Source organism: Cygnus olor, chromosome 1, assembly GCF_009769625.2.
Source record: "Cygnus olor isolate bCygOlo1 chromosome 1, bCygOlo1.pri.v2, whole genome shotgun sequence".
Lineage (NCBI taxonomy): Eukaryota > Metazoa > Chordata > Aves > Anseriformes > Anatidae > Cygnus > Cygnus olor.
Window position 1 is genome coordinate 197,920,390 of NC_049169.1, and position 25,019 is coordinate 197,945,408.

At 39.2% G+C, this 25,019-nt stretch overlaps 2 protein-coding genes across 10 annotated transcripts; one reads left to right on the forward strand and one right to left on the reverse strand.

Moving 5' to 3' along the window:
• Positions 1-54: 54 nt before the first annotated feature.
• ANKRD49 (ankyrin repeat domain 49) lies at positions 55-2,810 on the reverse strand. 4 transcript variants are annotated; one of them, XM_040544224.1, is made up of 3 exons: positions 2,686-2,810; positions 1,834-2,119; positions 55-1,023 (listed from the first exon to the last, which is right to left on the reverse strand). In XM_040544224.1, exons 1-3 carry the CDS (start codon positions 2,793-2,795, stop codon positions 565-567), a joined length of 855 nt encoding a protein of 284 aa, XP_040400158.1. In that variant the 5' UTR covers positions 2,796-2,810; the 3' UTR covers positions 55-564. The 4 variants fall into 4 exon arrangements, with proteins under 4 accessions (XP_040400158.1, XP_040400160.1, XP_040400159.1 ...); XM_040544226.1 differs by having other exon boundaries at positions 2,639-2,733; XM_040544225.1 differs by lacking the exon at positions 2,686-2,810 and adding an exon at positions 2,541-2,647.
• MRE11 (MRE11 homolog, double strand break repair nuclease) lies at positions 2,748-24,609 on the forward strand. Of its 6 annotated transcripts, none has more exons than XR_005816095.1 (21): positions 2,748-2,836; positions 3,126-3,240; positions 4,020-4,152; positions 4,857-5,017; positions 5,589-5,676; positions 6,585-6,726; positions 8,161-8,275; positions 9,417-9,602; positions 10,082-10,253; positions 10,832-10,912; positions 11,400-11,526; positions 13,419-13,522; positions 15,834-16,007; positions 17,923-17,985; positions 18,879-19,095; positions 19,706-19,783; positions 20,830-20,885; positions 21,340-21,407; positions 21,794-21,875; positions 23,001-23,134; positions 23,819-24,609. XR_005816095.1 is itself a non-coding variant. In XM_040544220.1 (21 exons), the coding sequence occupies exons 2-20, from the start codon at positions 3,221-3,223 to the stop codon at positions 23,043-23,045; spliced, it is 2,112 nt and encodes a 703-aa protein (XP_040400154.1). In that variant the 5' UTR covers positions 2,748-2,836; positions 3,126-3,220; the 3' UTR covers positions 23,046-23,078; positions 23,819-24,609. The 6 variants fall into 6 exon arrangements, 4 of the variants coding, with proteins under 4 accessions (XP_040400154.1, XP_040400155.1, XP_040400156.1 ...); XM_040544220.1 differs by having other exon boundaries at positions 23,001-23,078; XM_040544221.1 differs by having other exon boundaries at positions 2,786-2,999; positions 23,001-23,078.
• Positions 24,610-25,019: the final 410 nt, after the last annotated feature.

The window sequence follows — 25,019 nt, forward strand, 5'->3', positions numbered from 1 at the left end:
ACAGGCAATCGCATCGGTTATTGAGCTTTCAATTAAAAATGACAATAAAATATGTAGGGTTGACTGTTTTATTTTATAACAGGCCTTACAACAGATCACAGCATTTTGTATATCACCCAAATAAGTTACATTCATACTGAGCTTCCATGCAATTTTTTAAAAAAATTAAATTTCTGAAAAAATAATTTTCTCTGGAGCTGTAATAAATTTTGTATAACCAAGCCTGAATTCTTTCACATAAATAGTCCAGTTTTCCCTCTTGCTTTGACATTGTTTTGGACCAATTACAAAGTTCCCTTCAAATTTGCACTAATTAAACAGAGACTCACTGAAACTACTGAGATCACTGAGATTTTCTGACTACCTTGATAACAGAAATAACATTTCACAGTATGAGGGAAACCACTGAGTTGATTTGCAGAAAGTAACCTGGCTGAAGAACACCCAAGTTTCTTAACTGAAAGCCTTGTTGCGAAAGGACAGACCACCACTGACAAGCATGCAGACCGCTGCGTGACAGACAAGAGGTAGGAAAACCCACGTTCACAAGTTTAACCACAACTTTTAAGGGGTCACAGCATTTATGCAGTCTTCTACTATTTCAAAAAGGTAGTGATATACATCAGTCCTCCTAGCAATGTCGAGGGCAGTTTCATCCAGATTATTTTTCAAGTCTGCTTTCACATAGCGATTCATCAGCAAAAGTTCAAGGGTTTCTCTGCTGTTTTTGTTTCCTGCAGCGATATGCAGCGGTGTCAGCAAGCCGTTTGTCTGGGCGTTGATGTCTGCGCCCTGCTGAAGTAAGAACGAGGCCACTTTCGTGTTGTTCCACTTGCACGCGCTGTGCAGGGGCGTCCAGCCATCCACCGTCTGTGCGTGAACATCTGCCCCTTGGGCAACCAATTCCCGTGCCATGTCCAAGTGCCCGCTATAGGCAGCTCGATGGAGAGGAGTGTATTGATCTTCGTCACGAGCATTAATGGGGGCCAGCTTTTCGGAAAGGAGCCTCCTCACTGTACTCAGCTATTGAAGTGAAATGGGTAATTTATTATGAAACTAAAAACAAGACGTATTGCTTCTGCTGTTCTACCAAACTTTAGATGTTTTAGGAAAAAGCAGTTTCTCTCAGCCTCTGGACTATGTAACACAAAATTTCAAGATGAAACCAGTTATGGTTACTTAAACAGATATTCAGCTCAGACTGGCACAAAAACACACAACCATGGTTTGCCCCGCCTAGCTTTGGGCATTTAGCTGCAGTGCCTTAGACTTCCCCAATCACTAAGAAACACATGCCTCCACAAAACTACAGGTGGATCTTGTGTCTATAACAAAGGCAATCAATGAAAATAAACGCACACATGGGTGTAACAAGCTACCTAACAGGAATCTCCATTTTATTCTTGGAAGTTAGGGGATAAGAAGTTTTTTATTTTTTCCATAAAGAGAGAGAAAAACAGCCACACATTCTCTGTACAAGCAGCTTTGAAGAAAATAAAGTTTCAGATATGCCCTCTCCACCTCAGTTAAAAGGCTTACTTGCCTTGAAGAAAGATTCTGGCATGGTTTTGGTTTATACAAGTTTAAAAACAGCACTGTTATTTTAACTTTGAACTACAATCAAAGTGTTTCTTCTGAAAGCTAATTTACCCAGAAATATTTTAGCGTGTGGACTAAAAAGCAAGATGCTTTTCAAAGTGCCTTGCAAAACCTGGATCAAGGTAGTTCAGACAGATAAAGGAGAATACAGGGAAGTTTTTGTTCATTAAAGAAGCTGTAGACGCCTATTCAGGTTAATATTCCTGTTGGTGATACACTGAATAAATGTCTTACCCGATTGTTTTCAGCTGCCCAGAGTAGCAGTTTCTCTGGATTTTTTTCCATCTTTTTTTCTTGCATTTCATACCATTCCTCGCTTCTCTCTTGTTCATCATCTTCGTCATCCGATTGCCCTGACCAACAGCTCTGCGTGCCCACAGGAATCAAGTGCCTGTGCGTTTCCAGCAGCTCCAGCTGGTTAAAGCTCTCCGTGTACTCAGCTAGCTCATCGCTGTCATCGTCTCTTTCGTCGACGTCCTTTTCAGCAGTATGTTTGCTTTTACTCATTTTTAGGCAGCATCTGCAAGGAGCAGAGATATAATAATGTTTATAATAAGTTATTCATGCATTTGTTGAACTCCCCATTAATACTCATGCTACAAAATACCACATAATCCAGTACTAGAAACTATACCAGCAGCAGACTGCGCTGGACTAAGCATATATTTCATTACCTGAGACCACAAACACCTTATAAACACAAGATTTGGACGAAACGCTTTATTTTGAAGCAGAGTTCCTGCTTCTCCCCAGAGCCAGCGCCGCCCCAGCACCACCCCGGCAGCCGCCATTTGCCCCTCACGCCCCGGCCCTGCCTCCCGGCCACCACAGCCTTCCAGGGGCGGCCCAGGGAGGGCCTCAACACCCACCCCAGCCCCTCGGAGGCTCGGTTGGAGCCAGCAGGAGCCCGCCCCGGTACCCCCCGGCTTCCCCGTCCCTACCCGAACGCAGCACCACCGCCTGCCTCAGCGCACAAGCCCCACAGGTCTCCCATCCACGTTCGCCCCCCGCCCGGCCCTGCTTAGCTTCCCCCGCGCACCTGCCCCTCCCAGCACGGCCTCCCCGAGGGCGGGGCTACGCGCCCACCTGCGCGGGGAACCCTTCCGGGGGCCCGGCGGGCGTGATTGAACGCCCGGCCGGCCAATCGCGCCGGAGAGCGAGCCGGGAAGTCTCGCGAGAGCGGCGCTCGGCGCCATGGAGACGGCGCGAGGCGCCCGGGGCCCGCGTTAGGCCCAGGGTGAGGGCGCGTTCGGCTCCCCTCGGCCCCCCCTTTCGGCTCCCTTCGGCCCCCTTCGGCCCCCTTCGGCCCCCTTCGGCCCCCCTTCGGCTCCTCTCGGCTCCCCTCGGTTCTCCTCAGCTCCCCGGCCGTGTGAGGGGGCGGGCGGCGAGGGCGGACGTCAGTGGGTAGACCAAGCGTTTGTTTTTTTTTTCTTTTTTAATTTTTATTTTTAAGTAAAAGACCGAATAGTTGCCAATTCAGCTTGCTGTGCCCTTCCTTCTAATCCGTTTGTGTTCTCGTCCCTCAGGGTTTGCACAGAATCCGTGAAAACAGAAGGGAACTCTGTGCCCTGCCTCGCTGCGCTGTGCCCGGAGCCCTGTGGTGAGGCGTGCTGGCAGCAAGATGAGCGCCCTCAGCTCGCAGTAAGCTCCTATCTCTGTGTGCTTCTTCTTTCACATCGGATAACAAGGATTTTGTGCACTGGGAATGAGTTAACAGCTCAGACGTGCATTTGCGTTTCCCTTCAGGGCCTTCTGAGCATCGTACTATCCTTTGTATTTTCATAATTACCAGTGCAAACGGAGAAATACAACGTCTATTCCCCAAATTAAAGGCGGAAAACCTGCAAAGTTGCTGGGGATCAGCCTCTTCTCGCAGATAACTAGCTCTAGGACTAAAGGGAGTGGCCTCAAGTTGTGCCAGGGGAGGTTCGGGTTGGAAATGAGGAGACATTTCTTCTCAGAAAGAGCAGTCAGGCATTGGGACGGGTTGCCCAGGGAGGTGGTGGGGTCACCGTCCCTGGGGATGCTCAAGGAAAGGTTGGACGTGGTGCTGAGGGACGTGGTTTAGTGGGTGATAGTGGTGGTAGGGGGATGGTTGGACTTGATGGTTGGATCTTGAAGGTCTCTTCCAACCCTAATGATTCTATGATTCCATGATTTAGTTTTTCATTAGATATCAGCAGCCCTTCACTAAAGCGGACTGATCAGGATAATCTTGTTTTGAAATCAGTTTGTTTGATCGAGTGCCATTGGCAAGTAATGTAATGAAATGTTTTCAGAGTGTTACAGGAAGGATATCTTGATAGAATTTTATACTAAATCTACTGTGTAATGAATAACTTTGGACAGAACAGCTTATCTTAATCAAGTGTGTTGAAATTCTGAAGTATTCTGCCAACAAATTCCCCTGTTTAATTCAGGGATGATGAAGATACCTTTAAAATACTGATTGCTACTGATATTCATCTTGGCTACTTGGAGAAGGACCCAGTGCGTGGAAATGACACGTTTGTAACTTTTAATGAAATCTTGGAGCAGGCTCAAAAAAATGAAGTAAGTATTGCTTTTTAGAAAGTAAAGCAGAGAGACTGTGGAAAACCCATTCCAACCTGCCAGAAACCACAAAGCTTAGTTCTGCTGTAATCCTTACTAATATCAAACACATTATTGCAACCAGTTACATTTCTAAAAGAAATGCATATTCCTTCATTCAGATACAAACAGATGTAGAGCTTGAAAAGCTTCTAAGATTTCTTAGTCAAATTATTTGAAATGTTGACTTTTGTATTTTCTATGCTGTTTCAAAAGCTGAGCTGAAACTAGTACTCTCTCAAAGTAATGCAAACAGAGGCACTGGTTTCGTCCCCCTTGGTACAGTAGCAATGAAAAGATAAAGCAATTCCTCAGGCCCATCAAAGGAAAGGTTCAGGAGCCAAACTAGGGACACTTATTAAAACGCTTTGCTGCCTTCTTTAAACACCATCCATTGTTTTCTCCTATAGCTCTTCATAAATGGTCTACTAATATATATATATATATATAACTAAATTATTCTGAAAACTGTGTATATATATAATGTTTGTTTCATGAGAAAATTAAATACCAATATCTACAGCCACAGACTCATTTTATCTAGAAGTCCAGGTATGAGGTATGTGGAACTCCTTAGCAGAATTAATTTAATCGATTTGCTTATAGGTCTTTCGAAGTAATACAAAATGTTGTATTAAAATAATAGAGCTCTTTGTTATATACAGGTGGACTTTGTTTTATTAGGTGGGGACCTCTTTCATGACAACAAACCTTCCAGGAAAACAATACATTCTTGTTTAGAGTCCCTGAGGAAATACTGCATGGGTGATCGTCCTATTCACTTTGAGATTTTGAGTGATCAGGCAGTTAATTTTCAATATAGCAAGTAAGTCCCTTTCTATAAATCATGACACCATGCGTTTCGTTTTCATATGGGGTGAATGTGTTGTGATTTTGTTTTTTAATGCTTTTCCTCTGTGACTGAAACTTTGAAGCTTTAGGCTTGCTTGTATGGGGCAGTTGTTAGGATCGCTTCATCTATCATCTTTCACTGTTTAAGTCTGTAAAGGACTGTACACCATATTTTTGAGAAACTTCTGAATGTGTTGTAATAATTTATATATTTAAGTAAAAACTAGGTTGTATCCTGCAAGTAAGCCAACTTAAATGGAGTGTTGTGCTAGAATAAACAGTTCTTTGTGTGTAAATAAAGGCTGCACAACTCAGTCTAAATATATATATATATATATATATGTTTCTACAACGTTCCTAGTAGGAAGTTCCAGACAATGAATAAGAATCTTCTTATGCTGTGGAGCTTAAACTTATACATAGCCACTTGGTAATCATTTGTGCCACTGTCATGTATTTGTGATGACAGTAATTTGAAGAGAATGTTGGGAATTACCTGTACACAGATTTGCAGATACAATTTAACTTTACTTCTTTTTGTTCAGGTTTCCATGGGTGAACTACCAAGATGGAAATCTCAACATTTCTATTCCAATTTTTAGTATTCATGGCAATCACGATGATCCAACAGGGGTAATTATTATCCTAGTTATACTGCTGTGTTACAAAACCAGTATTGTAGAAATTTAGGCTTTTATAGAAATACAGTTCTTGGCGAACAGGTTAGTTTTAGTCAGTTGCTCCACTCTGCATAAATATTTTGTGTTTCTTTAGAAGTCCTCTTGATTAGTGACAACAGCTTAAGTGTGGTATTAAAAAGAATCGAAAGAAATTAAGGTATCCATACGTACTATATTAAATTTCTTAGTTTCCGTAAACATTGATAATTGGGAACATACCAAGAAGTGACAGCCCTTCGGAAAGTTTTGAGAACAAATTATTTCTATGAAGACTGAAAGCCTTTTTCTTAAGGAAAGGAAATTTTGATGCTTGGACTTGTGCTTTGATTGCGTGTACAACTGAGACGCGTCTTCAATTACATGAACTTTTATTTTTGAAGAAGATAAACTAATAATAACTGAAATAATTGTTTGAAAGTAAACATCTAAAACTAAGCACAAAAAACATTTGGAAAGCATATTCTGAGTTAAGAATTCTGTGTTTTATATCAAATAGCAGTGTATTGTGGAGATGAGCGTTATAACAGCAAAACTTGAACTTCAGCCTTACTATGAAGTTGTTAGCTTAACCAGATAATTTTCTGTAATACTCTAGAGACTCTGGCTGGGTTTCTGTGTTGTTTTTTGTTTGTTTGTTTCTCTGAATGAATTAATATTTAATTTCATGTTGTTAAAATGAGGGAAAAGTTGTAATAAGGAAGAAGGCTTTGCTTCTGTAACAGTGAATACCAAAAATGGTAATATATGTGGTGGGGTTTCCAACTGCAGAAGATATTTAAGAAAAGATGTTCTCTTTCCCTTTTGAGACTGTTTCACTAAGACTTGAAAGACTATAGATTTGTTTCTTACTATTTTCCACAGGCAGATGCACTGTGTGCATTGGATATTTTAAGCTGTGCAGGATTGGTGAATCACTTCGGGCGTTCAACTTCTGTGGAGAAAATAGATATTAGCCCCATTTTATTGCGCAAGGGTGGAACAAAAATTGCTCTGTATGGCTTAGGTAAGTGTTCTTCTGCCAGACTGTGGCTCAACTGTTTGTGTATTACCAAAGCTTAACAGCTCTGAAGTAAGTTGGGATGAACATCCTGTGCTGCAGCAAACACAAGATGTCTAAGGAAAAGTAAGTTAAGGTGTATCAATTCGGTGAGAGTGTTGTTGCTTAGACATGCAGCTGCGCCAGCTGTGTCCGTAGTTTGGGACTTTAACACGTTAACCTCTTGATCTCGTGGTCCCATTTTTACAGATTATAAAGAGATTCTGTGGTGGGTTTTCGTCTCCAAATTGTCCCGTCTTATTTTCCCTTTCATCTTCCCCTTTACCCTCACCTCTTTGAAAGGTTACATTTGGCCACTTAGAGAGGTTAACTATTAAGGTTTTCACTTCCCCCGTATTTTATGTCCAGTCATGAATGCTTAAGCACTAATTTCCAAGCAACATTTATAGTTGTATCTTAGGTCCTATTTGGCCATGATTCCATGTGTTTGATGAGATACTTTAGAGTTTGCTTGATGTTCTAAGGGCTTGAGTGTTCTAATGCCACAGTATAAAAGTTTTCAAAAATCAATTGAATTTCTTATGCCCAAAAGTGCTATTGAGAAACACAGCAACTTTCTAAAGTGGAGGTGTTGCTGTTTGAGAAGGTTGGTGAGATTTTTTTTTTTGAACTTGTTCCAGGATTTTCTACACTCTTGACTCTCTCTGATTTACAGAGCACTTGCTCATGTACAAAAGATATAAACTCCATATGGGATTTTATTGAAGTCTGTCATAAAAGTTACGTCTGGATGTGGGTTGGTTCCCTCTTCTTTCCCTACTTGCTTAAAAACGTTAAGGAAGTAGCCAGTGACAGATAGTTCAAAAGTGCTGCATTCTTTTTCCTGCTCTGTGGGAAAGTGTAGACTTTGTAGAATTCATGGTTTATTTCTTGTTTTCTAGAGAATTTCTACAGATGTTTAAGAACTCGGTAGAATCTGGTTTTCAAGTCCACCATACAACAAAATATACTACTTACTCCATCAACAAGAAAAAAAAAACTCACGTTTTAATTCTGCCCATAGTGTGCTCAGCACAGAAAACTGACAAGAGGCTTTAAACTTGATGTAGTTAACAAAACTGCTTTTAGCAGTTATTTAAAGGTAGATTTCATGTTACAATGTCTTACTTTCAGAAGCCTGTCTAGTAAAATAAAAAAATTATACTTTATTGTGAATTCAAACAGAACAATGCCTTAGACTTCTTAGGTCACAAAAATGAAGATCTGGTCTTGCCACAGAGTTGTATTCCCTATGCTCTTTTTAACAGAGTGGCTAATTAAAATGCTATAAAATAAAGAGTCGATATATACCTCTTGATACCTATCAAGAGTTGATAGTTGATATATTTTTGTGTCATACATATACCACACAACAATGATGTATTGTTTTGTCCACTACAGGAGCCATTCCAGACGAGAGGTTGTATCGTATGTTTGTCAATAAACAAGTAACCATGCTGAGACCAAAGGAAGATGAGGACAGTTGGTTTAACTTGTTTGTGATTCATCAAAACAGGTACCAGTATTGAATGGATTAGGGTGACCTAAACTTTGTGGGGTTTTGTTGTTTGTTTTAATTAAACTGCTTTGGAAAGCATAGTAGGGAAAGCCAGCTATGGTGGCTGGTGCTTCTTGCGAGTAGCTGACTTAAAGATTTTTCCCCAATAAAAGCAATATTTACAGCTGTTCTTAGAGAAGAGTCATCAAGGAAAAGAGTTGAAATAAATGAGTTGGAGATCTTGGGAAATTGCTTCCCAGACTCTCATAGTTGGGGGGGAAGAGAGAGGGTGGGTAGTGTAATACGTGTATAATTAAGTCTTAAGTCTGCATGTTACAGCTGAAAGAGCAGCAAAATTCTTATGCCATTTTCTATGCTTGTTTGAACTATAATTTCATTAGTGCTGTGTCTTCACTTGCATTCATATCCTTTACAGTGTCTCAGACAGAGGATAGGTAGTGTGTGTTCTTTCTGCCTGCACACTTCTCCCAGCAGTGTCAGGAGGAGCAGGCAGAGTTCTCTTCCAGATTGTTTAATAGAATTTTTCATGAATTTTCCTGAAGTCCTCATGTGGGAAGTAATGGTGAGGCAGAAGTAAACAAATAGAGCTGGGAACCCTGTGTATTGCTCTCTGTCCAGTAGGCTGAAGGGAGCTCTCTCTTACTTCGTTTCCTCCATCTTCTGGAAAGGGATAGAGGGTGGTGTGTCCTATGTCTTTGTATTTCATCTTTTTTTTCCCCTCACCATTTAAAAAGCAAACAAAGAAACCAAAAAAATGTCGTGCTATAAAAGCATTCACGTGGAAGATAACTGAAAGCTTTGCAAGCCAGTAAAAAGAAAAGGGAGGTCCAATGAGGGAAGTAGAAAAGAGTGAGCTTCATCCAGAACAGAAAAAATGCTACTCAAAACCTTCCCTGTGCAAATTAACTAACTTTATGGTTTAAATCTGTAAGTTGCCTTTTTGTTTACCCAGACACTTCAAATAATTGCATAAGGAAAAAACCTTGAAGAGTAGCTGATGTGAAATGTACGTCAGATATTTTTGCTAGAGCTTCTCTATCGCTTTAAGTCACACCGCTGGTTTTCGCCTCCTTCGCTCCCCACCTGTGCTCACCCATGACTGTACACATTCTAATTATTCTTCTCTTTTCTTGTACAGGAGCAAACATGGAGCCACCAACTACATTCCAGAGCAGTTTTTGGATGACTTTATTAATCTTGTTGTGTGGGGTCATGAACATGAGTGTAAAATAGCTCCAGTCCCAAATGAACAGCAAAATTTCTATGTTTCTCAGCCAGGAAGTTCGGTGGTGACATCTCTGTCCCCTGGAGAAGCTGTGAAGAAGTGTGTGTGTTTTTATTTATTCTTTTGTTGTTTATCTCTTGCCTTACGTGTGTTGTGTTTCGAAATACAAAAAGAAAAATACTTTTATTAAGCATAAATGGATTTGTGTTACAGTGTGGATTAACATCAGTGTGACATAACAAATGAAGTAGATTGAATCAGTGCCTGGGATAAGTTTGGTTTACTTAGAACTAAACCTAACGTTTGAAGCAAATGTAACTTATCCAAGAGGGGTTACACCCAGATAAATTGGAATACATGAACTGTTATATCTGCTTATATAAATACATAAATCTGCTTATATAAAGAACAAACACAATCTGAATATAATGGGATTGAAGTTTGGCAGTGCCAACCCTGAAGTAGATATCTGAGAACTTGCTATAGCTTTTAAGTTTTGGCCCCTGTAAAATAAACATAAATTTAGGACAGGTTTTTGTACTGGAAGATATAAACTTAAGAGAACTTTCTGTTCCTAGACACATCGGTTTGCTGCATGTTAAAGGGAAAAAAATGAAAATGCACAAGATTGCTCTAGAAACAGTGCGAACTTTCTACCTGGAGGATGTTGTTCTAGCTGATCATCCAGATCTTTTTAATCCTGACAATCCTAAAGTAACTCAGGCAATACAAGCATTCTGCATGGAAAAGGTAACTTGTAATGCTAATGGTTTATGGATAACAGCATGTGGGCAGGGAAGGTTTTAAGAGCGGGAGATAAACCTTATTTCTTTTCCAATGTTATTTGGGACTGAGTTAAGCAGTGTTTCCACCAGAGGCCAATTCCATGACGTTCACTGCAGCTTTGGCCTCCAGACTAGGATGACGTAGTAAAGCAAGCTGTAACCACTTTGGGGGGGGGCATGTCATCTTTCTACAGAAAGTCCTACCTGAGAATGGGACAGTGTTAGATGTCCCCTTTGGAACCACCGTAAATACATGCACCTAAACCCTGGGAGCTGGGCTGTGCAGTGTGAAATGGCCCAAGTGACTAAGGCAGTTTTATTGATTGCTCTCAGTTCTTAGGTCTGTATTTGACTCTTTCTGCTTTTCCCTGGAACTGGAACTCAAGCAAAGGATAGTGGCTACAGAGTAAAATCGTATGAATGGTCACTGATGTAGTTGCTGCTGGACTAAGCTGTATTTCAAAGATAAGCAAGTTATATTTGAAGGGTTCAGGCATCTTTACGAGGGTAAAGTGGAACTGAAATCTTCCTTCTGCTTCGTAGGTTGAAATGATGCTGGATAACGCAGAAAGAGAACGCCTAGGAAATCCACGCCAGCCGGAAAAGCCTCTCATAAGATTACGAGTAAGACGTTGTTCCATTTGGGATTTGTTTTGAAAAGTCACTGTGAAAAGTTTCAAAGCAAAATCATGCTTACTGTATAAATACATAGAATTTCTTACTGTCTACAGGCAAATACAAACTGCTTTAATACCTTGACTCTGTTAACCTGTGATATAACCAACATTGCATGGTAAAGAATGAGATTATTCATCAGTGTACTTCATTGCTGGTCTGAGTAAGGTGACCAAGATTATTATTTTTTAAGTCATATTGTCCTGTGTTGGTTCCTAACCTAATGTATGGAAGCTTTCCTTAAGGATAGTAAATGGAACAAGTTATGAATCTGGGCTCTTTATTAGCTATTCTGCATGGCATGATAAAGTATTAATTTTAGGCTGATTTTTTTTTACTTTAATTTTTGCTTTGAAGGATAACAAGCTTGCTTGCTTTGTGTGGCTTCTCTTTTTTCTGTTTGTTTCCTTTTTTAATTCTTTCAATCCTTCCTTAGGTCGATTATACAGGTGGCTTTGAGCCATTCAGCATCTTTCGTTTTAGCCAGAAGTACGTGGATAAGGTGGCTAACCCAAAAGACATCATACACTTCTTCAGACGTCGTGAGCAAAAAGCGAAAAATGGTAATTTGAAAGGAAGGAATCATTCCCTTTCCTTGATTTTCATTTTTCTTCTATTGTTTCATTACCTAGCCATTACTAAACCATGGTGTCTACCATCTAATGGGTTACAGGAGGAGTAAAGATATATAGTCCTATTTAAGGGTAAGATACTGCACAAGTGTCTCTGTTCTATTCCAAGTGATTCCTGGGTTTGTCTAAAAATTCTGATATTCGTCACGGGATCTTTATGATAGTTACTGCTAAATAATTCATTTCTCTTTGGCCTCAAATCTTACTGAGTTGCCCGTAGCCCCATATCAGGCTGAATTATTCCATGACTCTATGATGATTGCCATGAAAGGAATTAAACATCTCGCTTCTGGAACTTCTCAGAAGGAGATGGTTGGCTTTGTTTTTTTTCCTACTCTGTAGGAAAAAAGGTAGGTGGTGTTCTTTTTTCTTAATTTTATTGACGTAGTAAATAATTAATTTGTTCATTTATGCCTGAAATGCTAATAGGGTGGATGTGCTTCAGAGTTGTTTTTATATTTAAAAAAGTCCAAATCATAGAATCTGATGTGTGGCGTGAATGTACGGCAGCATTTTGTTTGCCCTAATCAGTCGTGTGTTTGAGGTGCTTTTGGCTTTTCAGCATGTTCCAGGTATGTCTCTACTCAAGCATTTTTGCAAAACAAATAATAGCTGTTACTATTGTGCCTTTTCTCACTGTGCCTAGAATTTTTAATAAATGGTTCATAAACGTTGCCTAATTAGTGGATTTGTAATAGTCACTAATAAAGGTACAGCTTGCACAAGAACATACTGTGCTAATCTAAAGAACTGTTAATATTGCACATTAGTGCATTGTAAGTACTCCGACTCCACTGACAGTTTTTATTTACATTGTCAGTTTTGTGAAGTTCAAAACGTGATGGCTCATAAATGGAAACTGCTTTTAGTGAAGGTTTTTTAATTATGCTGTGTTGCTCTTGTTTTATTTTACTTTGTGTTTTTTTTGACGAGTTAAATAACTTCATCAACATTTGCAGAATGCAAGATAGGTCTCTTACCATCTTTTATCTATACATTTTCATTTCCCTGCTTAATGTGCATCTCGGCTTCAGGAAGGAAACTTAGAAAGAACGCCATGGTTCTCTGCGTTACTTTATTTGATAACTTCTACAAGATAGGTGGCTAATAAAACAGTCAAAATTGCCTTTACATGTGTACATAACGCTATTGTTCAGTGCAGGGTGATGTTTAGACTTAATAGTTCAGAAGTTGTTATTGTTTCTTTTGTAATGCTGCTTATATACCAAGGCTAACAAAACTGCATTTAGTGCTTGCGTGTGGCAAATGTCTAGAAACAGGCTGCAGTCATTTGAGACTGCTTTTCACGGCATACAGTAACCTCAGTTGATTATGACAGTCATTCGTCTGTTATTCCTACCTTGTTTCCTGGGAGTGCAGGGCACCCTCGTTGAGCCGTGAACCTTTTCTACTCAAAACCAACCAGCAGGCTTTGGAGGACAGTTTCTTCTCTAGTGACAGAGTTACTCATAAAAAGTCCCTTGTGCTTTGATGCATTTTCAATTCTCTTTCTGTCCTGATCTTCCAGAGTTCACTCATAATAACCTTCAGGATGTAGTGCTTAGCTTCTAATTCCAGACATTTACCTTTTGTAACTACTAGAGATGTAGTTGTCTTGTACAACTGTTGTATCTGTTAAGGTTACCTGTTTGCATAGAATAGTGTACTGTTTGAATAATAAGCCTTTACATATAAAAGGGACCACGGTTCTTAGAGGCCTGTATTAATCTTTTTTCCTATTACTTTCATTGGGATAATAAATACAAGCTGGAAACTCCTACGTAAACGATGGCTAACAGTGTCACTATGCTTTCCTGTTTTAGGAAGCAGTATCAATTTTGGAGACCTGGTCAGCAGACCTGTTTCTGAGGGGATGACGCTGAGAGTGGAAGACCTCGTAAAGCAGTATTTTCAGACAGCAGAGAAGGTATCCTTACACCTTTTATGAATTTCCTATATAACTGTATGTGTATTGCTGGGTAAAGTATATGCTTTAGGTTAACAAGTAATTGTTGTGTACAAAGGGTGTAGGATATGTGAACGTAACGCTGTTTTGATAACATCGCTGTTTTGATAACATCGTGGTGACTCTTCATGTTACTTGCAGTGCCTGCGCTGCACTAACGGATGCCTCCTGTTGTTACAGGAGGAAGGCGTGAGGCAGCATGCTCTGAGAAGCTACTTTAATTTACTGTGGGGTGATTCTGAGGCCATACCAGTTACTTTTACCAACTTGGAATGATTTCTTACGTTGCAGTCTATTTGCATCCTCAGGCGTAGTGCAGTTCGACATTAAAGCAGAGCAGGGAGGACAAAGAAAGCACCTGATAGTTTGCTTTCTTCCCACTCTTTCGTTAAACCTGATTTATTCCTTATTTCTGTCTGCAGGGCTGCAAAGTCTCAGAGGTAAAAAAATAATAATCAGTGAGTCAGCCACCCAAATGCTTGATCTGAATGATAAAGCATAACTTTCAGAAGCTACTTCAGAACGTGCTTTATAGAAGGTTATTAGAATACAGAAGGGTTCCTGAGGTAAAGATCCCCAGGTTTATATCATCATGCCTAATGTTAAACATACATTACGGGCCTTTATTAGGACTGCGTAAATTATGCCCTGGAAGGGCTACTTGCCTTTTGAATATGATAGGGAACGTAACCCAGGGTGAGTAGTGCAGAAGTAGGTGCTATTTCGAATGTAAGCCATCCCTAAATCCCATGGGGAGGAGAAGCAGGGTCAAACACAGGGTACGGTTTTTGTATCTGTGAAAAATAAGTTTGATTTTAATGTATTTGCCTCCCAAAAATTGTCCCTCTTTACACCATTCAGCACCTATAAAGACTTGAAAGAATCCACCAGTGTTCCAGGAAGGCTTGCAGTAGGGGAATAATACATTTTAAGTTAACATTGGTTATGAAGGAAGGTGGGGGTGAAGTATTTGTTGCCCCAGTGTGATTTTAGGGGTCTTAAACTTTGTGTTAGGATAGCTTGTGCTTCAGGCTTTGTAGGCACCTGATCTTGTCTGGTTAGGGAAACAAACGAGTCCTTGCACCCTGAGGTGGCACAGAGCTGTAGATGGATGTTCACAATATGTTAAACCAAAAATATCGGACATGTGGGAAACTGTTCAGTTCCACCGATGCTGGTAAGTCAAGGCCTGGGAATTAAGATTTTTTTTTTTTTTCTCCTGAAGGAGGGGGAAAAACACACCACCTACTGAAGAAACTTTAATTGCTGAAAGTCAACGTTAACATTCTGCATCATTACAGTCAGTCTCTTTTGAGACACTTGCGTTACTATTTTGTAAACTTATTTTATAATAGCTTTAAAATTTATTCCCCTGTTAAGCATTATTTCAGGGAGGGTTTTACACTTCTGATGCGACTGACAATACAATTCCTAAAGGACATGTGGAAGGATCAAACATCATTAAGAAGCGTATATAATGCTTATTACCAAGAAATTATCTAACAGACAAAAAAACCTGCTATTTCAACATCGCTATCCATACGGGGTTTCTTTCCAGAATGTCTCCTCTTACTGTACGGGGGAGGAAATGTAGAGAAGAGAGCAGCTTTGAAACACCACTAGTAGCTTCTGTTACTTTTACTAATTAGTGTCTCTGGTAATGCCTCGATATAGAGTATTTTGATAAATATGTCTTGATGAACGAGTGAGAACTATTGGTATTTACAGAACTTGATTTCAATAGAGTAGACTTCTGCTTAAAGCTCTTAATGCTTTGTAATAATTTGCCCAGCTCTGTAACTGCCAATTTTTACTCTTAAAACGTTACAGTAAAGCTAAGTAATTTAACATTTGTAATAATTCAGTGCCTGTTTTTAATAGCTTTTTATGTCTTTGCAAGTCTGTCTTAGTTTAGTTTAGAAAAGAGGGTTGGACTAGGAAAAAATAGATTAGCTTCTTTCTCAGTAATACATTTCAGACATTATTTTGGGTATGACTAGCATCATCATTTCTTTACTGTTTATGAAATGTTTTGTCTGACTAATCTGAAAAATACTCTGCTAAGTTAGGTGTAACACGCTAGTAACAAAAGAATTGTAACGATATTAGGAGGAGTAATGTTTGCTTATTGCTGTGCTATTTTCTGATTGAAATCTTAAATACAGGTTACTTGTTTTGAAACCAACCAGATGTACTATTTAGTTGGAACAACAGGAATATTTCTCACGTTCTTTGGCAGATACTTAACAAACTGTTTTCCCCTTTTATAAAGAAAGTACAGCTTTCACTTCTAACGGAAAGAGGAATGGGAGAAGCAGTGCAGGAGTTTGTGGACAAAGAGGAGAAAGATGCTATAGAAGAGCTTGTGAAATTTCAACTAGAAAAAACACAGAGGTTTCTTAAGGAGCGTCACATTGATGCAGTGGAAGAAAAAATAGATGAGGAGGTAATATTCTGTTACTTTTAACTCTTTGGAAAAGAGATCAAGACAGATGGTAGAGAAGTTGGTGCACAAAGCTGGTTTAATAGCTTTGCCTGGGTGAAGGGCACGTGTGACACTTGCCTCTTGTCATTTTCTGGAATGAGTATGGTAAAATTTCAGATGCGTATTTTAAAAGCTTGTGTTAAAAGTGTGTTTTATGGTGTCCTTATACTGAGTCTCGCTTTATTTGTGCATGCGTGAATAAAAAAAACATACGTCGCTAATGTACGTAGAACTTGCTCTCTGGCTGTGTGCAAGCACTTACTCGTACGTGGTATTTCACTGCTATAGTAAGCAGTGGTACATGAAAAAGGAAAACATAAATCAATTCCTTCATTTCTTGAAGGGCTGGGGCTACACTGACCGCTTATCTCTAGTGTGAGGAAAGAGAGTAGATTTAATCTGTTCTTAGTTTTTCATATTGTCTGGGAGAAAGTACACAAACAGCACAAACGTAAAGGAAACTTACACTTCAGGTGCTTTGCTGGTTTCTAACTGCTTGCAGCTTGTGGTCTCTCAGAGCCAGACCTGGTGTCTGTGTAGCTAGTAACCCTTAATAAACTTCTCTGGCAACTTGTGGAATTTCCTTGTAAGCTAATATTCAAGCAGGGTAGGACAGGTCACTGCGTAGTATAACTTTGCACTGTGTTTGCACCAATAATTTGGTGGGGAACTGAGGGGAGAAATGTTCTGCCCACCTGGTCTCTAGCTGGTTGCTTTAATTCATGAGGGGTCTAGAGACAGTAGTCAGCACCTGTAGGTTTTTGATGCCACCTTTGTGTTGTTTTTTTTATTTGTTTTTGGTTTTTGTCTTCTGATCTAATATCTTCTTTCCCTCTGTTGTGAGTTATCTCCGGCAGGCAGTTAGGGACCACACAGCTGCTCACTCTCTTCCCTTCTCTGGGATGGGAAGAGAATTGGAAAGGTAAAAGTCAGATAACTCTAGGGTTGAGATAAAGACAGATGAATAGGTAAAGCAAAAGCTGCATGTGCAAATGAAGCAAGATAAATAATTCGTTCACTGCTTCCCGTCAGCAGGCAGGTGTTTAGCCAGTTCTGGGTGTGCAGGACTTTATCATGTCTAATGGTTACTTGGGAAGACAAACACTGGAACTCCAAACATCCCTTCTTTTTTTTTTTTTTTCTTTTTTTCTGCTCGGCTTTTATCGTTGAGCACAGTATCATGGCATGGGAATCCCTTTGGTCAGTTTGGGTCAGCTCCTGGCTGTGTCCTCTCCCATCTTCTTGTGCACCCCCAGCCTCCCCACTGGCAGGGCAGCAAGAAAAGCAAAAAAGACCTTGATTGTGTGTAAGCACTGTTCAGCAATAACTAAAACATGGGTGTGTTATCAACACTGTTTTCATCAGAAATCAAAAACATAGCACCATAATATAAATAAAATTAACTCTACCCCAGCAAAAACCAGTATACAATCTCATCCATTTTTTGTATTTCTTTCAACTTTTCTGTACTTGACAAGTCAAACTGTCTTAGCTGTACATACATCAGTGTTTCTCTTCCTGATATCATTGTTTTTGAACTTGCTTCTTCATCTCTGCCGTGTCTTTACAGGTATTCATATTTCACTGTCCCTTACTGTCTAGTTACTGTGCTTCTCCTGAACGTGGTATCTCATGTGCCAACTTTCTTCTTTCCAGTGGTGTAGTTACAGGAGAGTTACTAACAGAATGTGAGATTCTTAAACTGTAGCATCACCTATAACGTAGTTAGTGTGAAAAGGCTCTAAACAAACTATTCAGTTATTGTACTCTTCCTCTTTCACGTGAGGTTGACTTTAATTCAGAGATCAAGACGTACTGTGTTTTGGTTATTGTGTGAAATGAACTGTTATTTTGATGGGAACTTTCCTTTATTCAGGTGCGAAAATTTAGGGAGTGTAGAAGAAAAAACGCCGAAGAGGAGGATGAGGAAGTTCGTGAGGTAACTCCTTTGAGTTTTGGACTTAGATTGAAGAATGGGGTAGTGACTTTTGCATATGAATGAAGTGACTGACATCAACCATGCCCAAAAGTGTCTGTCTGCTTAGGGCAGATGAGAAGTTTTCTCAAAATCATCCTTTGTATAATATGTGCCCAAGCTACTGCTCAATTTGGCCTTTGAAATCCCTTTTCTTGTCAAAATTTGTGAAGCTGAAGGTTCAGTTGCCCTTGCTTTGAACTTGGTGGCTGACCTTCAGAGCTCTGTCAGCTTAAACTGTGATCCCATCACCAGTAGAGATGTGGATAGGAGTGATCTTAACAGAAGAAGTTGGTACTATTGGTGAACCTGGTGGTACAATTGTCCTTATCAGCAAGCCAGATCGTAGATATCCCTGAGATTGGTATCTAGATGTCGTATGTCTTTGCAAAGGGTTCCCAACCACTGACAGCACTGGTGCTCCCTTGTTTTTGTAAGCTCTGTGGGACTAGAGTGAAATTTTTGAGCAAAAGAACGCCTGTGGTGAGGTTCAGCTCTGCTAATCTCAGATATCTTCATGGGAAGCAGTTGTCTAAGCACCCACTGTCTTCAGTGGAGTCCAGAGGGTGTTATCGAAGGTGTACGTAACCAATATAGGATGGCAGATTGCTCACCAAACTGCTGACCGTGTGGAGTTTGGTGAACAACCACATTAACGAGCTCCACAGCTAAGAGCTACACATCTAAGTTAAACAGAATAAATACTTCTCTGGCGTTTTGAGAGATTTCCTTGCCTCCCATAAAGCTGTGGATTTGGGTCTTCTACGCCTCAGTTGTTGAATCCTAGCTGTGATAAACAGCGATGCATTTTATCACTGAGGATTCTTTTTCCTCCAGCACTTACTGTTGCATTTCAGGCAATGACCAGGGCTAGAGCTCACAGATCTGAAGACGCAGTTCTTGTGTCAGCCTCCAGTGATGAAGAGCTCATGGATACAGGGGCGAAGGCCTCTGGTGATTCAGATGATGACCTTCCTGCAACAGTGACTCGAGGAAGGGGTCGGGGGAGAGGTAGGGCAAGAGGTGCAAGAGGACAAAATTCAACAGTAAGAGGCTCGTCTCGAAGGGGAAGAGGTAAGAAAAAATTCTTTGCATTGTCGTTGCTGACTTTTTTTTTTTTCCTTAAAAGGGGACTCGTCTGTTGCTTAAGAACGCCTATTGGAAAAATAAAATTCTCAAATATTTTTGGTACCGTGTGACACACAGTTGACTGCCTTCCAAGGCCTAAGTTGTGACTTTTTCACAGTGTGATTAAACTAAAATTATCTTTCTTTGCAGCTATGGAAACATGGTAGACTCATAAGAGATCCATTATTGCGAGGTCTGTGCTATGAAGTGCACGGATAGATCTTTGTTGCTGCTAATAAAATGCAACATTATGCGTTTGATCAGAATAGCGAGGAGGTACAGATTGTCTCTATCTTAATACAGCTTACAAGAGACTTTATTATTGCTGGTGATTGAAAAAATGGGGTGTGTTTCCTAAGGAAGATGAATTAAAGAGCTCCTTGGCTATGTGTGATTGTGTATTTTACGGTGATAGCAGTACTTCCGTTATGGCAGCCTATTAAATATAAATATTTAATATAAATATTACATCACACAGGAAGGGGGAAAAAACTTTGGGGGGGGGCGGGGGGAAAGAGCACTGAACAGGTTTGCATGTTGTTCATTGTTCCTCCAGGAAACACTAGCCAAGAGTCAGCTACTAGCAGCAGAACCTACAAGTCTGTCCCTGCCAAGAATAAGTCGATCATGGATGGTAGGCCTGTGTTCTGCCCATTACTCTGATCTGCTCTCATATTGTAATTGAAGGTGTTTAATGGTGAAGTGCCTTAATTGTCTTTATTTCTCTGAGTCCAATTCAGTTGGGAGAGATTATTTTTGTTTCTAATGAAATAAGATAACTAACGGTGGTGAGAGAAAGAAAAGAGTAGTTAGGTCCTGCTGTCGCTGGCGGTAAAATGAAATGTGCTGGGAATATCTGACTGCATTTGGGAATAGGCAACATCTTTCTGTGTACTGTATGCATTTTTTTTAAAGGAATAAACACGGAAAGAATGTGACTTAAATCATCCTTTCTATGCAGAATATTTTCAGTAGTTAAAAAGCTTAAACTTGACTGATGTTTACAAGTTCAGTAAGCTTTAAGAAAAATGCGTTTAGTCTTCTCTTGTAGCAGGTTTTAGAAACACCAGTTTGTAGTAGGGAAGAATAACATACCTGCAGTTTAAGCCACATATGTGAGAGCAGCCCTTCCTTGCTACAGAGGGCAGGCTCTGAGGAAACGTCGTAGGTAGTCTGGGTATTATAGGAAAAAAAAATACTGCTCTTAAATCCGTACATGAATCCCACACAAAATACCCAAAGGTGTATGCAAAATTTATGTTTAAATTAATCAGACTCTCAGCAAATGACCCGAAATACCGCACGTAAATCAGCTTTAGCAGATGTGTTAACGTGTGAACTAAATGTTAGACAAAGAGGAATCCCAATAACAGTAACATATTCTTTTTGTCATAACAAATGCTACCGATACTTTTTCAGGCAGACTGGGAAGCACCTGCAGCTGCACAGAGGGTTAGATCTGGGCTGTCGGACTCTAGCCAGGACCTAACTTACACTTTATCTGCCAAGGACCTTTGGTTGTTTTGGTTTGGGGTTTGTTTGCTTGTTTTATTTTTGTGACTTTTTTTTCCCCTTCAGAGGAAACAAACACTGAGCAGGTTTTCTTTAATGAAAATAATGATGTAACGTTGCATTTTATTACATAAGCACTTTGAAAATACTACATTTATTTTATTCTAGCCTTTAAGTCTTTGAAAACAGAGCCCTTCCAGAATTCATCTAAATCTTTCTCTGAGGTAAGAAGCATCTTGCAGGAGTGAAGCTACCCAACTACTGCCTTTTGCTCTCTTCCCATTTGAAAAATAAATACATGGCCAAAATGTTAGCCCAGCCCAGTAGATGTTCCCAAGCTATTGGTTCCAGCTGCAAAGTTCTGCATGCTAGTTTGTAGACCCTTCTTTAGGTGCAGGGTCTATTTGAGAAATACAAAGACCATGTTCTACTTCTGACCATAGCCTAAGGTACAGAGAGTATATAAGTGAGTGGTTTTGGTTTTTTTGCAATATCAAATGTTTGTTTGCACGTTATATAGTTTTACTCTGAAGCCCTCTCAAGTGTATATTATAATTAAGTAGTAACTTTTTCTAAAAAATTAAACTATATAGTTACGTGATTGTACTACAGAATTATGTAACTATGTTTTTGAATAAGTTCTATGAAAAAGCTTTAAAAATGGTATCTGTTTTTCAGGATATTATAGATGATGACTCAGATCTAGAAGACATTCATATCACTCCTTCTTCCAAAGTAAATCAAAGGTTCGTGTGTTTATTTGGTCAGTGCTACCATGACTGCCTTTTTTCTTGTTGGTAATTGACAGAATTCAGGGATCTGATACAGTACCTGAAGAAATAGATTATTTTTTTTTAATTCATAACATTACTTAAAGAATTTATTGTTTTTGCCTATTAATGTGGGTGATCTTCATATAACAATAAGTTGGTCTACCGACTGAAGTAAGCTAGGTAAAAGTATCAGAATTTGTATGGAAGTTTGAGAATTTGAATCGTTCTGCGCATTATTTTTTCTGTTCAGTATTAAACTCTGTATTGATGGTCCAAATCTAAGTTGAAGGGAAATGTATTAAAAATGTCTGCTATTTGAGAACATGCTGATAATTTTTTTTGTGTTTATATGTTTCAAGGTTCTCAACTACATCTTCATTTAGTAAAAGAGGTTCACAAAGCCAAACAACATCAAGAGGAGTTGATTTTGAGTCAGATGAGGTATGGTATATAGTGGCCTTTTTGCATGTGTATCTATCTGAATTTCTATAGCTTATTTTTTTGAAGCCGTTTAAACAAAACATTTCCAAGTAAAATTATTATATTTATTTTTTCCTATCAGGACTAGATTATTATTACCCGCTTTAATTAAATATATACATAATCATCAAAAATAAGGCTAAAAGGGACCCCAGGAAAATATCTAGCCTTTTTTTGCCTTCAGTTCTTCATCAGTTAATTGTCACTCCTGAAATGTCTTCAATAAGTTAGACTGACTGGGGAAGAAGTAGTTGTAATCTCTTCTAGTACATGGCTTTGTCCTTTCATTTGTTTTATTTTACTCTTTTAAAAAGGAAGACTTTCATGGTTTTTTTTGCATTTAAAAATGGCTGTTTTTCAGGGCTCTTAACTGCTTTCTTGTTGCACATTATCAAAATACACTTCAAAAAAAGACAAACAAACCCTACTGTCTTCAGGTTTAAAAAATCTGTTCTTGCAGTATGTATTTGTACTGCTAGGAAGAGTGTTTTTTTCATAAGTAAATGAGTACAACATCTATTCACAGTTGTGCACTGAACACACATTATGCTGTCAAGCAGTGTGTTATCATAGACAGCAGACCGTCACGTACAGTCAGGTTCACACCCTTAACAATGTCAGTGACCACTTCAGAGATGATGTATTCTTATTCTTCTCTCTGCTCTGCTGTCTCTTCTCCTTGTACCTGAAATATGCAATTATGTTTGCTTGAACATGCAAGAAGAAATTTTATTTTTGATTCACGCAAACGTCAGTAAACCATGATGTCTGATATGTGCATGGATAAAACTTGACTGAAGTATATGCTGCTCAGAACAATAACGCTTTTCTAGGTTACATCTGCATTTCAGAGCAACCACTCTGACCACACTGACTTAAGCTCAGTTTCTATTTTCTGCACGTTTGTGTCTTAGACATTTAAATTGATAGATAATCTCCTTGATATCAAAAACAATAAAAACAAGTTTGTCAGAAAACATGAAATAAAGTGACCTGGCTTTCTAGTTTAATCTAAAGATAACTTTGCTTTTTATGACTTGGAATCCATGCTAGTTCTAGTAATGCCTGTCTGTTTACAAATTGCAGGATGATCCATTCCAAAGCGCCACGACATCACGCCGAAATAGATGAATGCTGCCTCACTGTAGAGGAGAGACCACGAAAGTTAGTGAAGAAAATGGAAAGTAGTATGCAGGGCATACTCCATATGACGTTTCTCTGTAAATGATGGTTTGCCTTCGATCTTCACTTGTATGAAATGTTTTGGTTTTGTTTCGGTGGCACCAAATTCGGTATAATTTGGGTGTTATGTTACTTTTAGGGCATTAGACTAGAACATCTAATATTCTGAAGTATTCCCTGAAACTAAATTCTTTCTAAAACTTCTAAAAACTTGTTTTCTTTTTGGGAGGAAAATGTAAATAACATAATGGTATGTTTTATAGAAGACTCCCTTGGACTTGATTTTTTTCATAGCTGTGAATCTTTAGTAGTATACAAGTATGGATATGGACATGGACTCAGCCAGCAAAACAAAAGTTGTATTTACTTGCAGTTTTCTACAGTTACAGATGAAAACTCTGAAGAGTAATAGTTTAATCCAAAGTTACAGTTTCCAGTAATAAAGCTGGAAAATGTTCTAATACTTCCATCTTAATGGTAGGTTTAGTTCTCCTGTTACACTGTTACTAAATGTCATAGTATGCAGGAATGACTTCTGCTGTATGATTCAAGAACTGCCAAAGAATTCAGGTAGAATTGCTTTGTTAGTGTTTACCCTCTTAATAAGATGTAAGAGCTAGGACTTCACAGCTTCACAAGGAATGCTGCTTGAAGAGTAAAGCAGTGAGCCAGTAACAGGCAAGTCACTGCCTCTTACAGTTTTCTTTGCTGATGTTTTTCAGGTATCTTGCCTCAGCCATCCTAAAATGTCATCACTGTTTTTCCAAATGTTTCTCCAAATGAGACTTTTAAGAGAAGATCCTGTACTCACCCTGGGGGAACCACACCTTCTGTTGAAGGAGCCAAGACCTAGGCACGCTTCTCCTTGCCCCTTTCCCCACTCCCATAAAAATGATGATATGCAGCTGCAGCCTTTAGAGTTAATCAAGGAATAGGCTAGAAGTGTTCGTCAGCTAACACCCCAGCGTGTCAGAGAAATACCAAATACAATGGGTAACTGAAGCCATACTTCTGCATTTTTATGTTCTCCATCAAAGAGATGGGATTGGGCATTTATGTTGCTCTGGCTCTTGCTGAGCATGACTGTCGTTACTTTGTCTGCATATATGCTGTAGCAGAGCATGTCCCTTGAGCTTCCTGAAGACTTCCATAAAAACAATCAAGACCATCAAATTTCTAGCGTAGAGCTCAGTAACTTACAAAGGAGTGCAGTTGCATACTGCATCAGGAAATTTGATGTCTGACCCTTTCATTGAGGGCTATCAAAGCTCTTATAATATTACCTATGCAATTAAAAAGCTGCTGTAAATGCCCTCCAGGATGGGGGTTGTGGTTTTTGTTTCGTTTTTAATAAAACTATTTCTGTTAAGTAAATTCTGAAAGTCAATTGTATGGAGTGCTTTAATCTGAGGGATTGAGTTTTTAAAAATATTGTGGTTCTTCATGTTGCTATCCAAATTAAACCTGTTTTGTTACTAAAAGAAAAAAAAAATAAATCACCCCGTTTAAAATTCTTCAGGAGATTCCGTCTCTTACGCCTGCAGGCATATCCTAGGCAAAGATTTCAGCCAAATATGTAGGATTAATGAGAATCATTTCAAAGGTTCTTTCTGACTCTTTCACATTTTTTTTCACTTAGCTGTCAAATTCATAGCAGCTTTATTTATTATGTTAAACTACAGCTGTTCCCAGGTTGTCTTTTAGAAGATACAAAAATAGCATCTTTCAGAGAGAAAAATGTAGCCTGTTGTGCATAGAGAGATATTTCTGTACTGTAAAAATATCTTACTCCTAATCATCAATGTGATTTTCTTTTATACAGGGATAAGACACAGAAAATCACTGCTAATTCTCAGAGATCCCACTGGATAGTTTTTGAGAAGTCATTTCTCACTCGTGCAAACTTCCAATCCACCTGCCCAT

Coding starts and splice junctions, on each gene's coding strand:
- MRE11 (XM_040544220.1), top strand. CDS start 3,221: ATGAGCGCCCTCAGCTCGCA. Junction 6,727..8,160: donor AATTGCTCTGTATGGCTTAG/GTAAGTGTTCTT, acceptor TGTCCACTACAG/GAGCCATTCCAGACGAGAGG. Junction 16,008..17,922: donor AAGAAAAAATAGATGAGGAG/GTAATATTCTGT, acceptor TCCTTTATTCAG/GTGCGAAAATTTAGGGAGTG.
- ANKRD49 (XM_040544224.1), bottom strand. CDS start 2,795: ATGGCGCCGAGCGCCGCTCTCGCGAGACTTCCCGGCTCGCTCTCCGGC. Junction 2,120..2,685: donor CGGAAGGGTTCCCCGCGCAG/GTGGGCGCGTAG, acceptor TGCTCCTTGCAG/ATGCTGCCTAAAAATGAGTA. Junction 1,024..1,833: donor GGGCAGCTGAAAACAATCGG/GTAAGACATTTA, acceptor TCACTTCAATAG/CTGAGTACAGTGAGGAGGCT.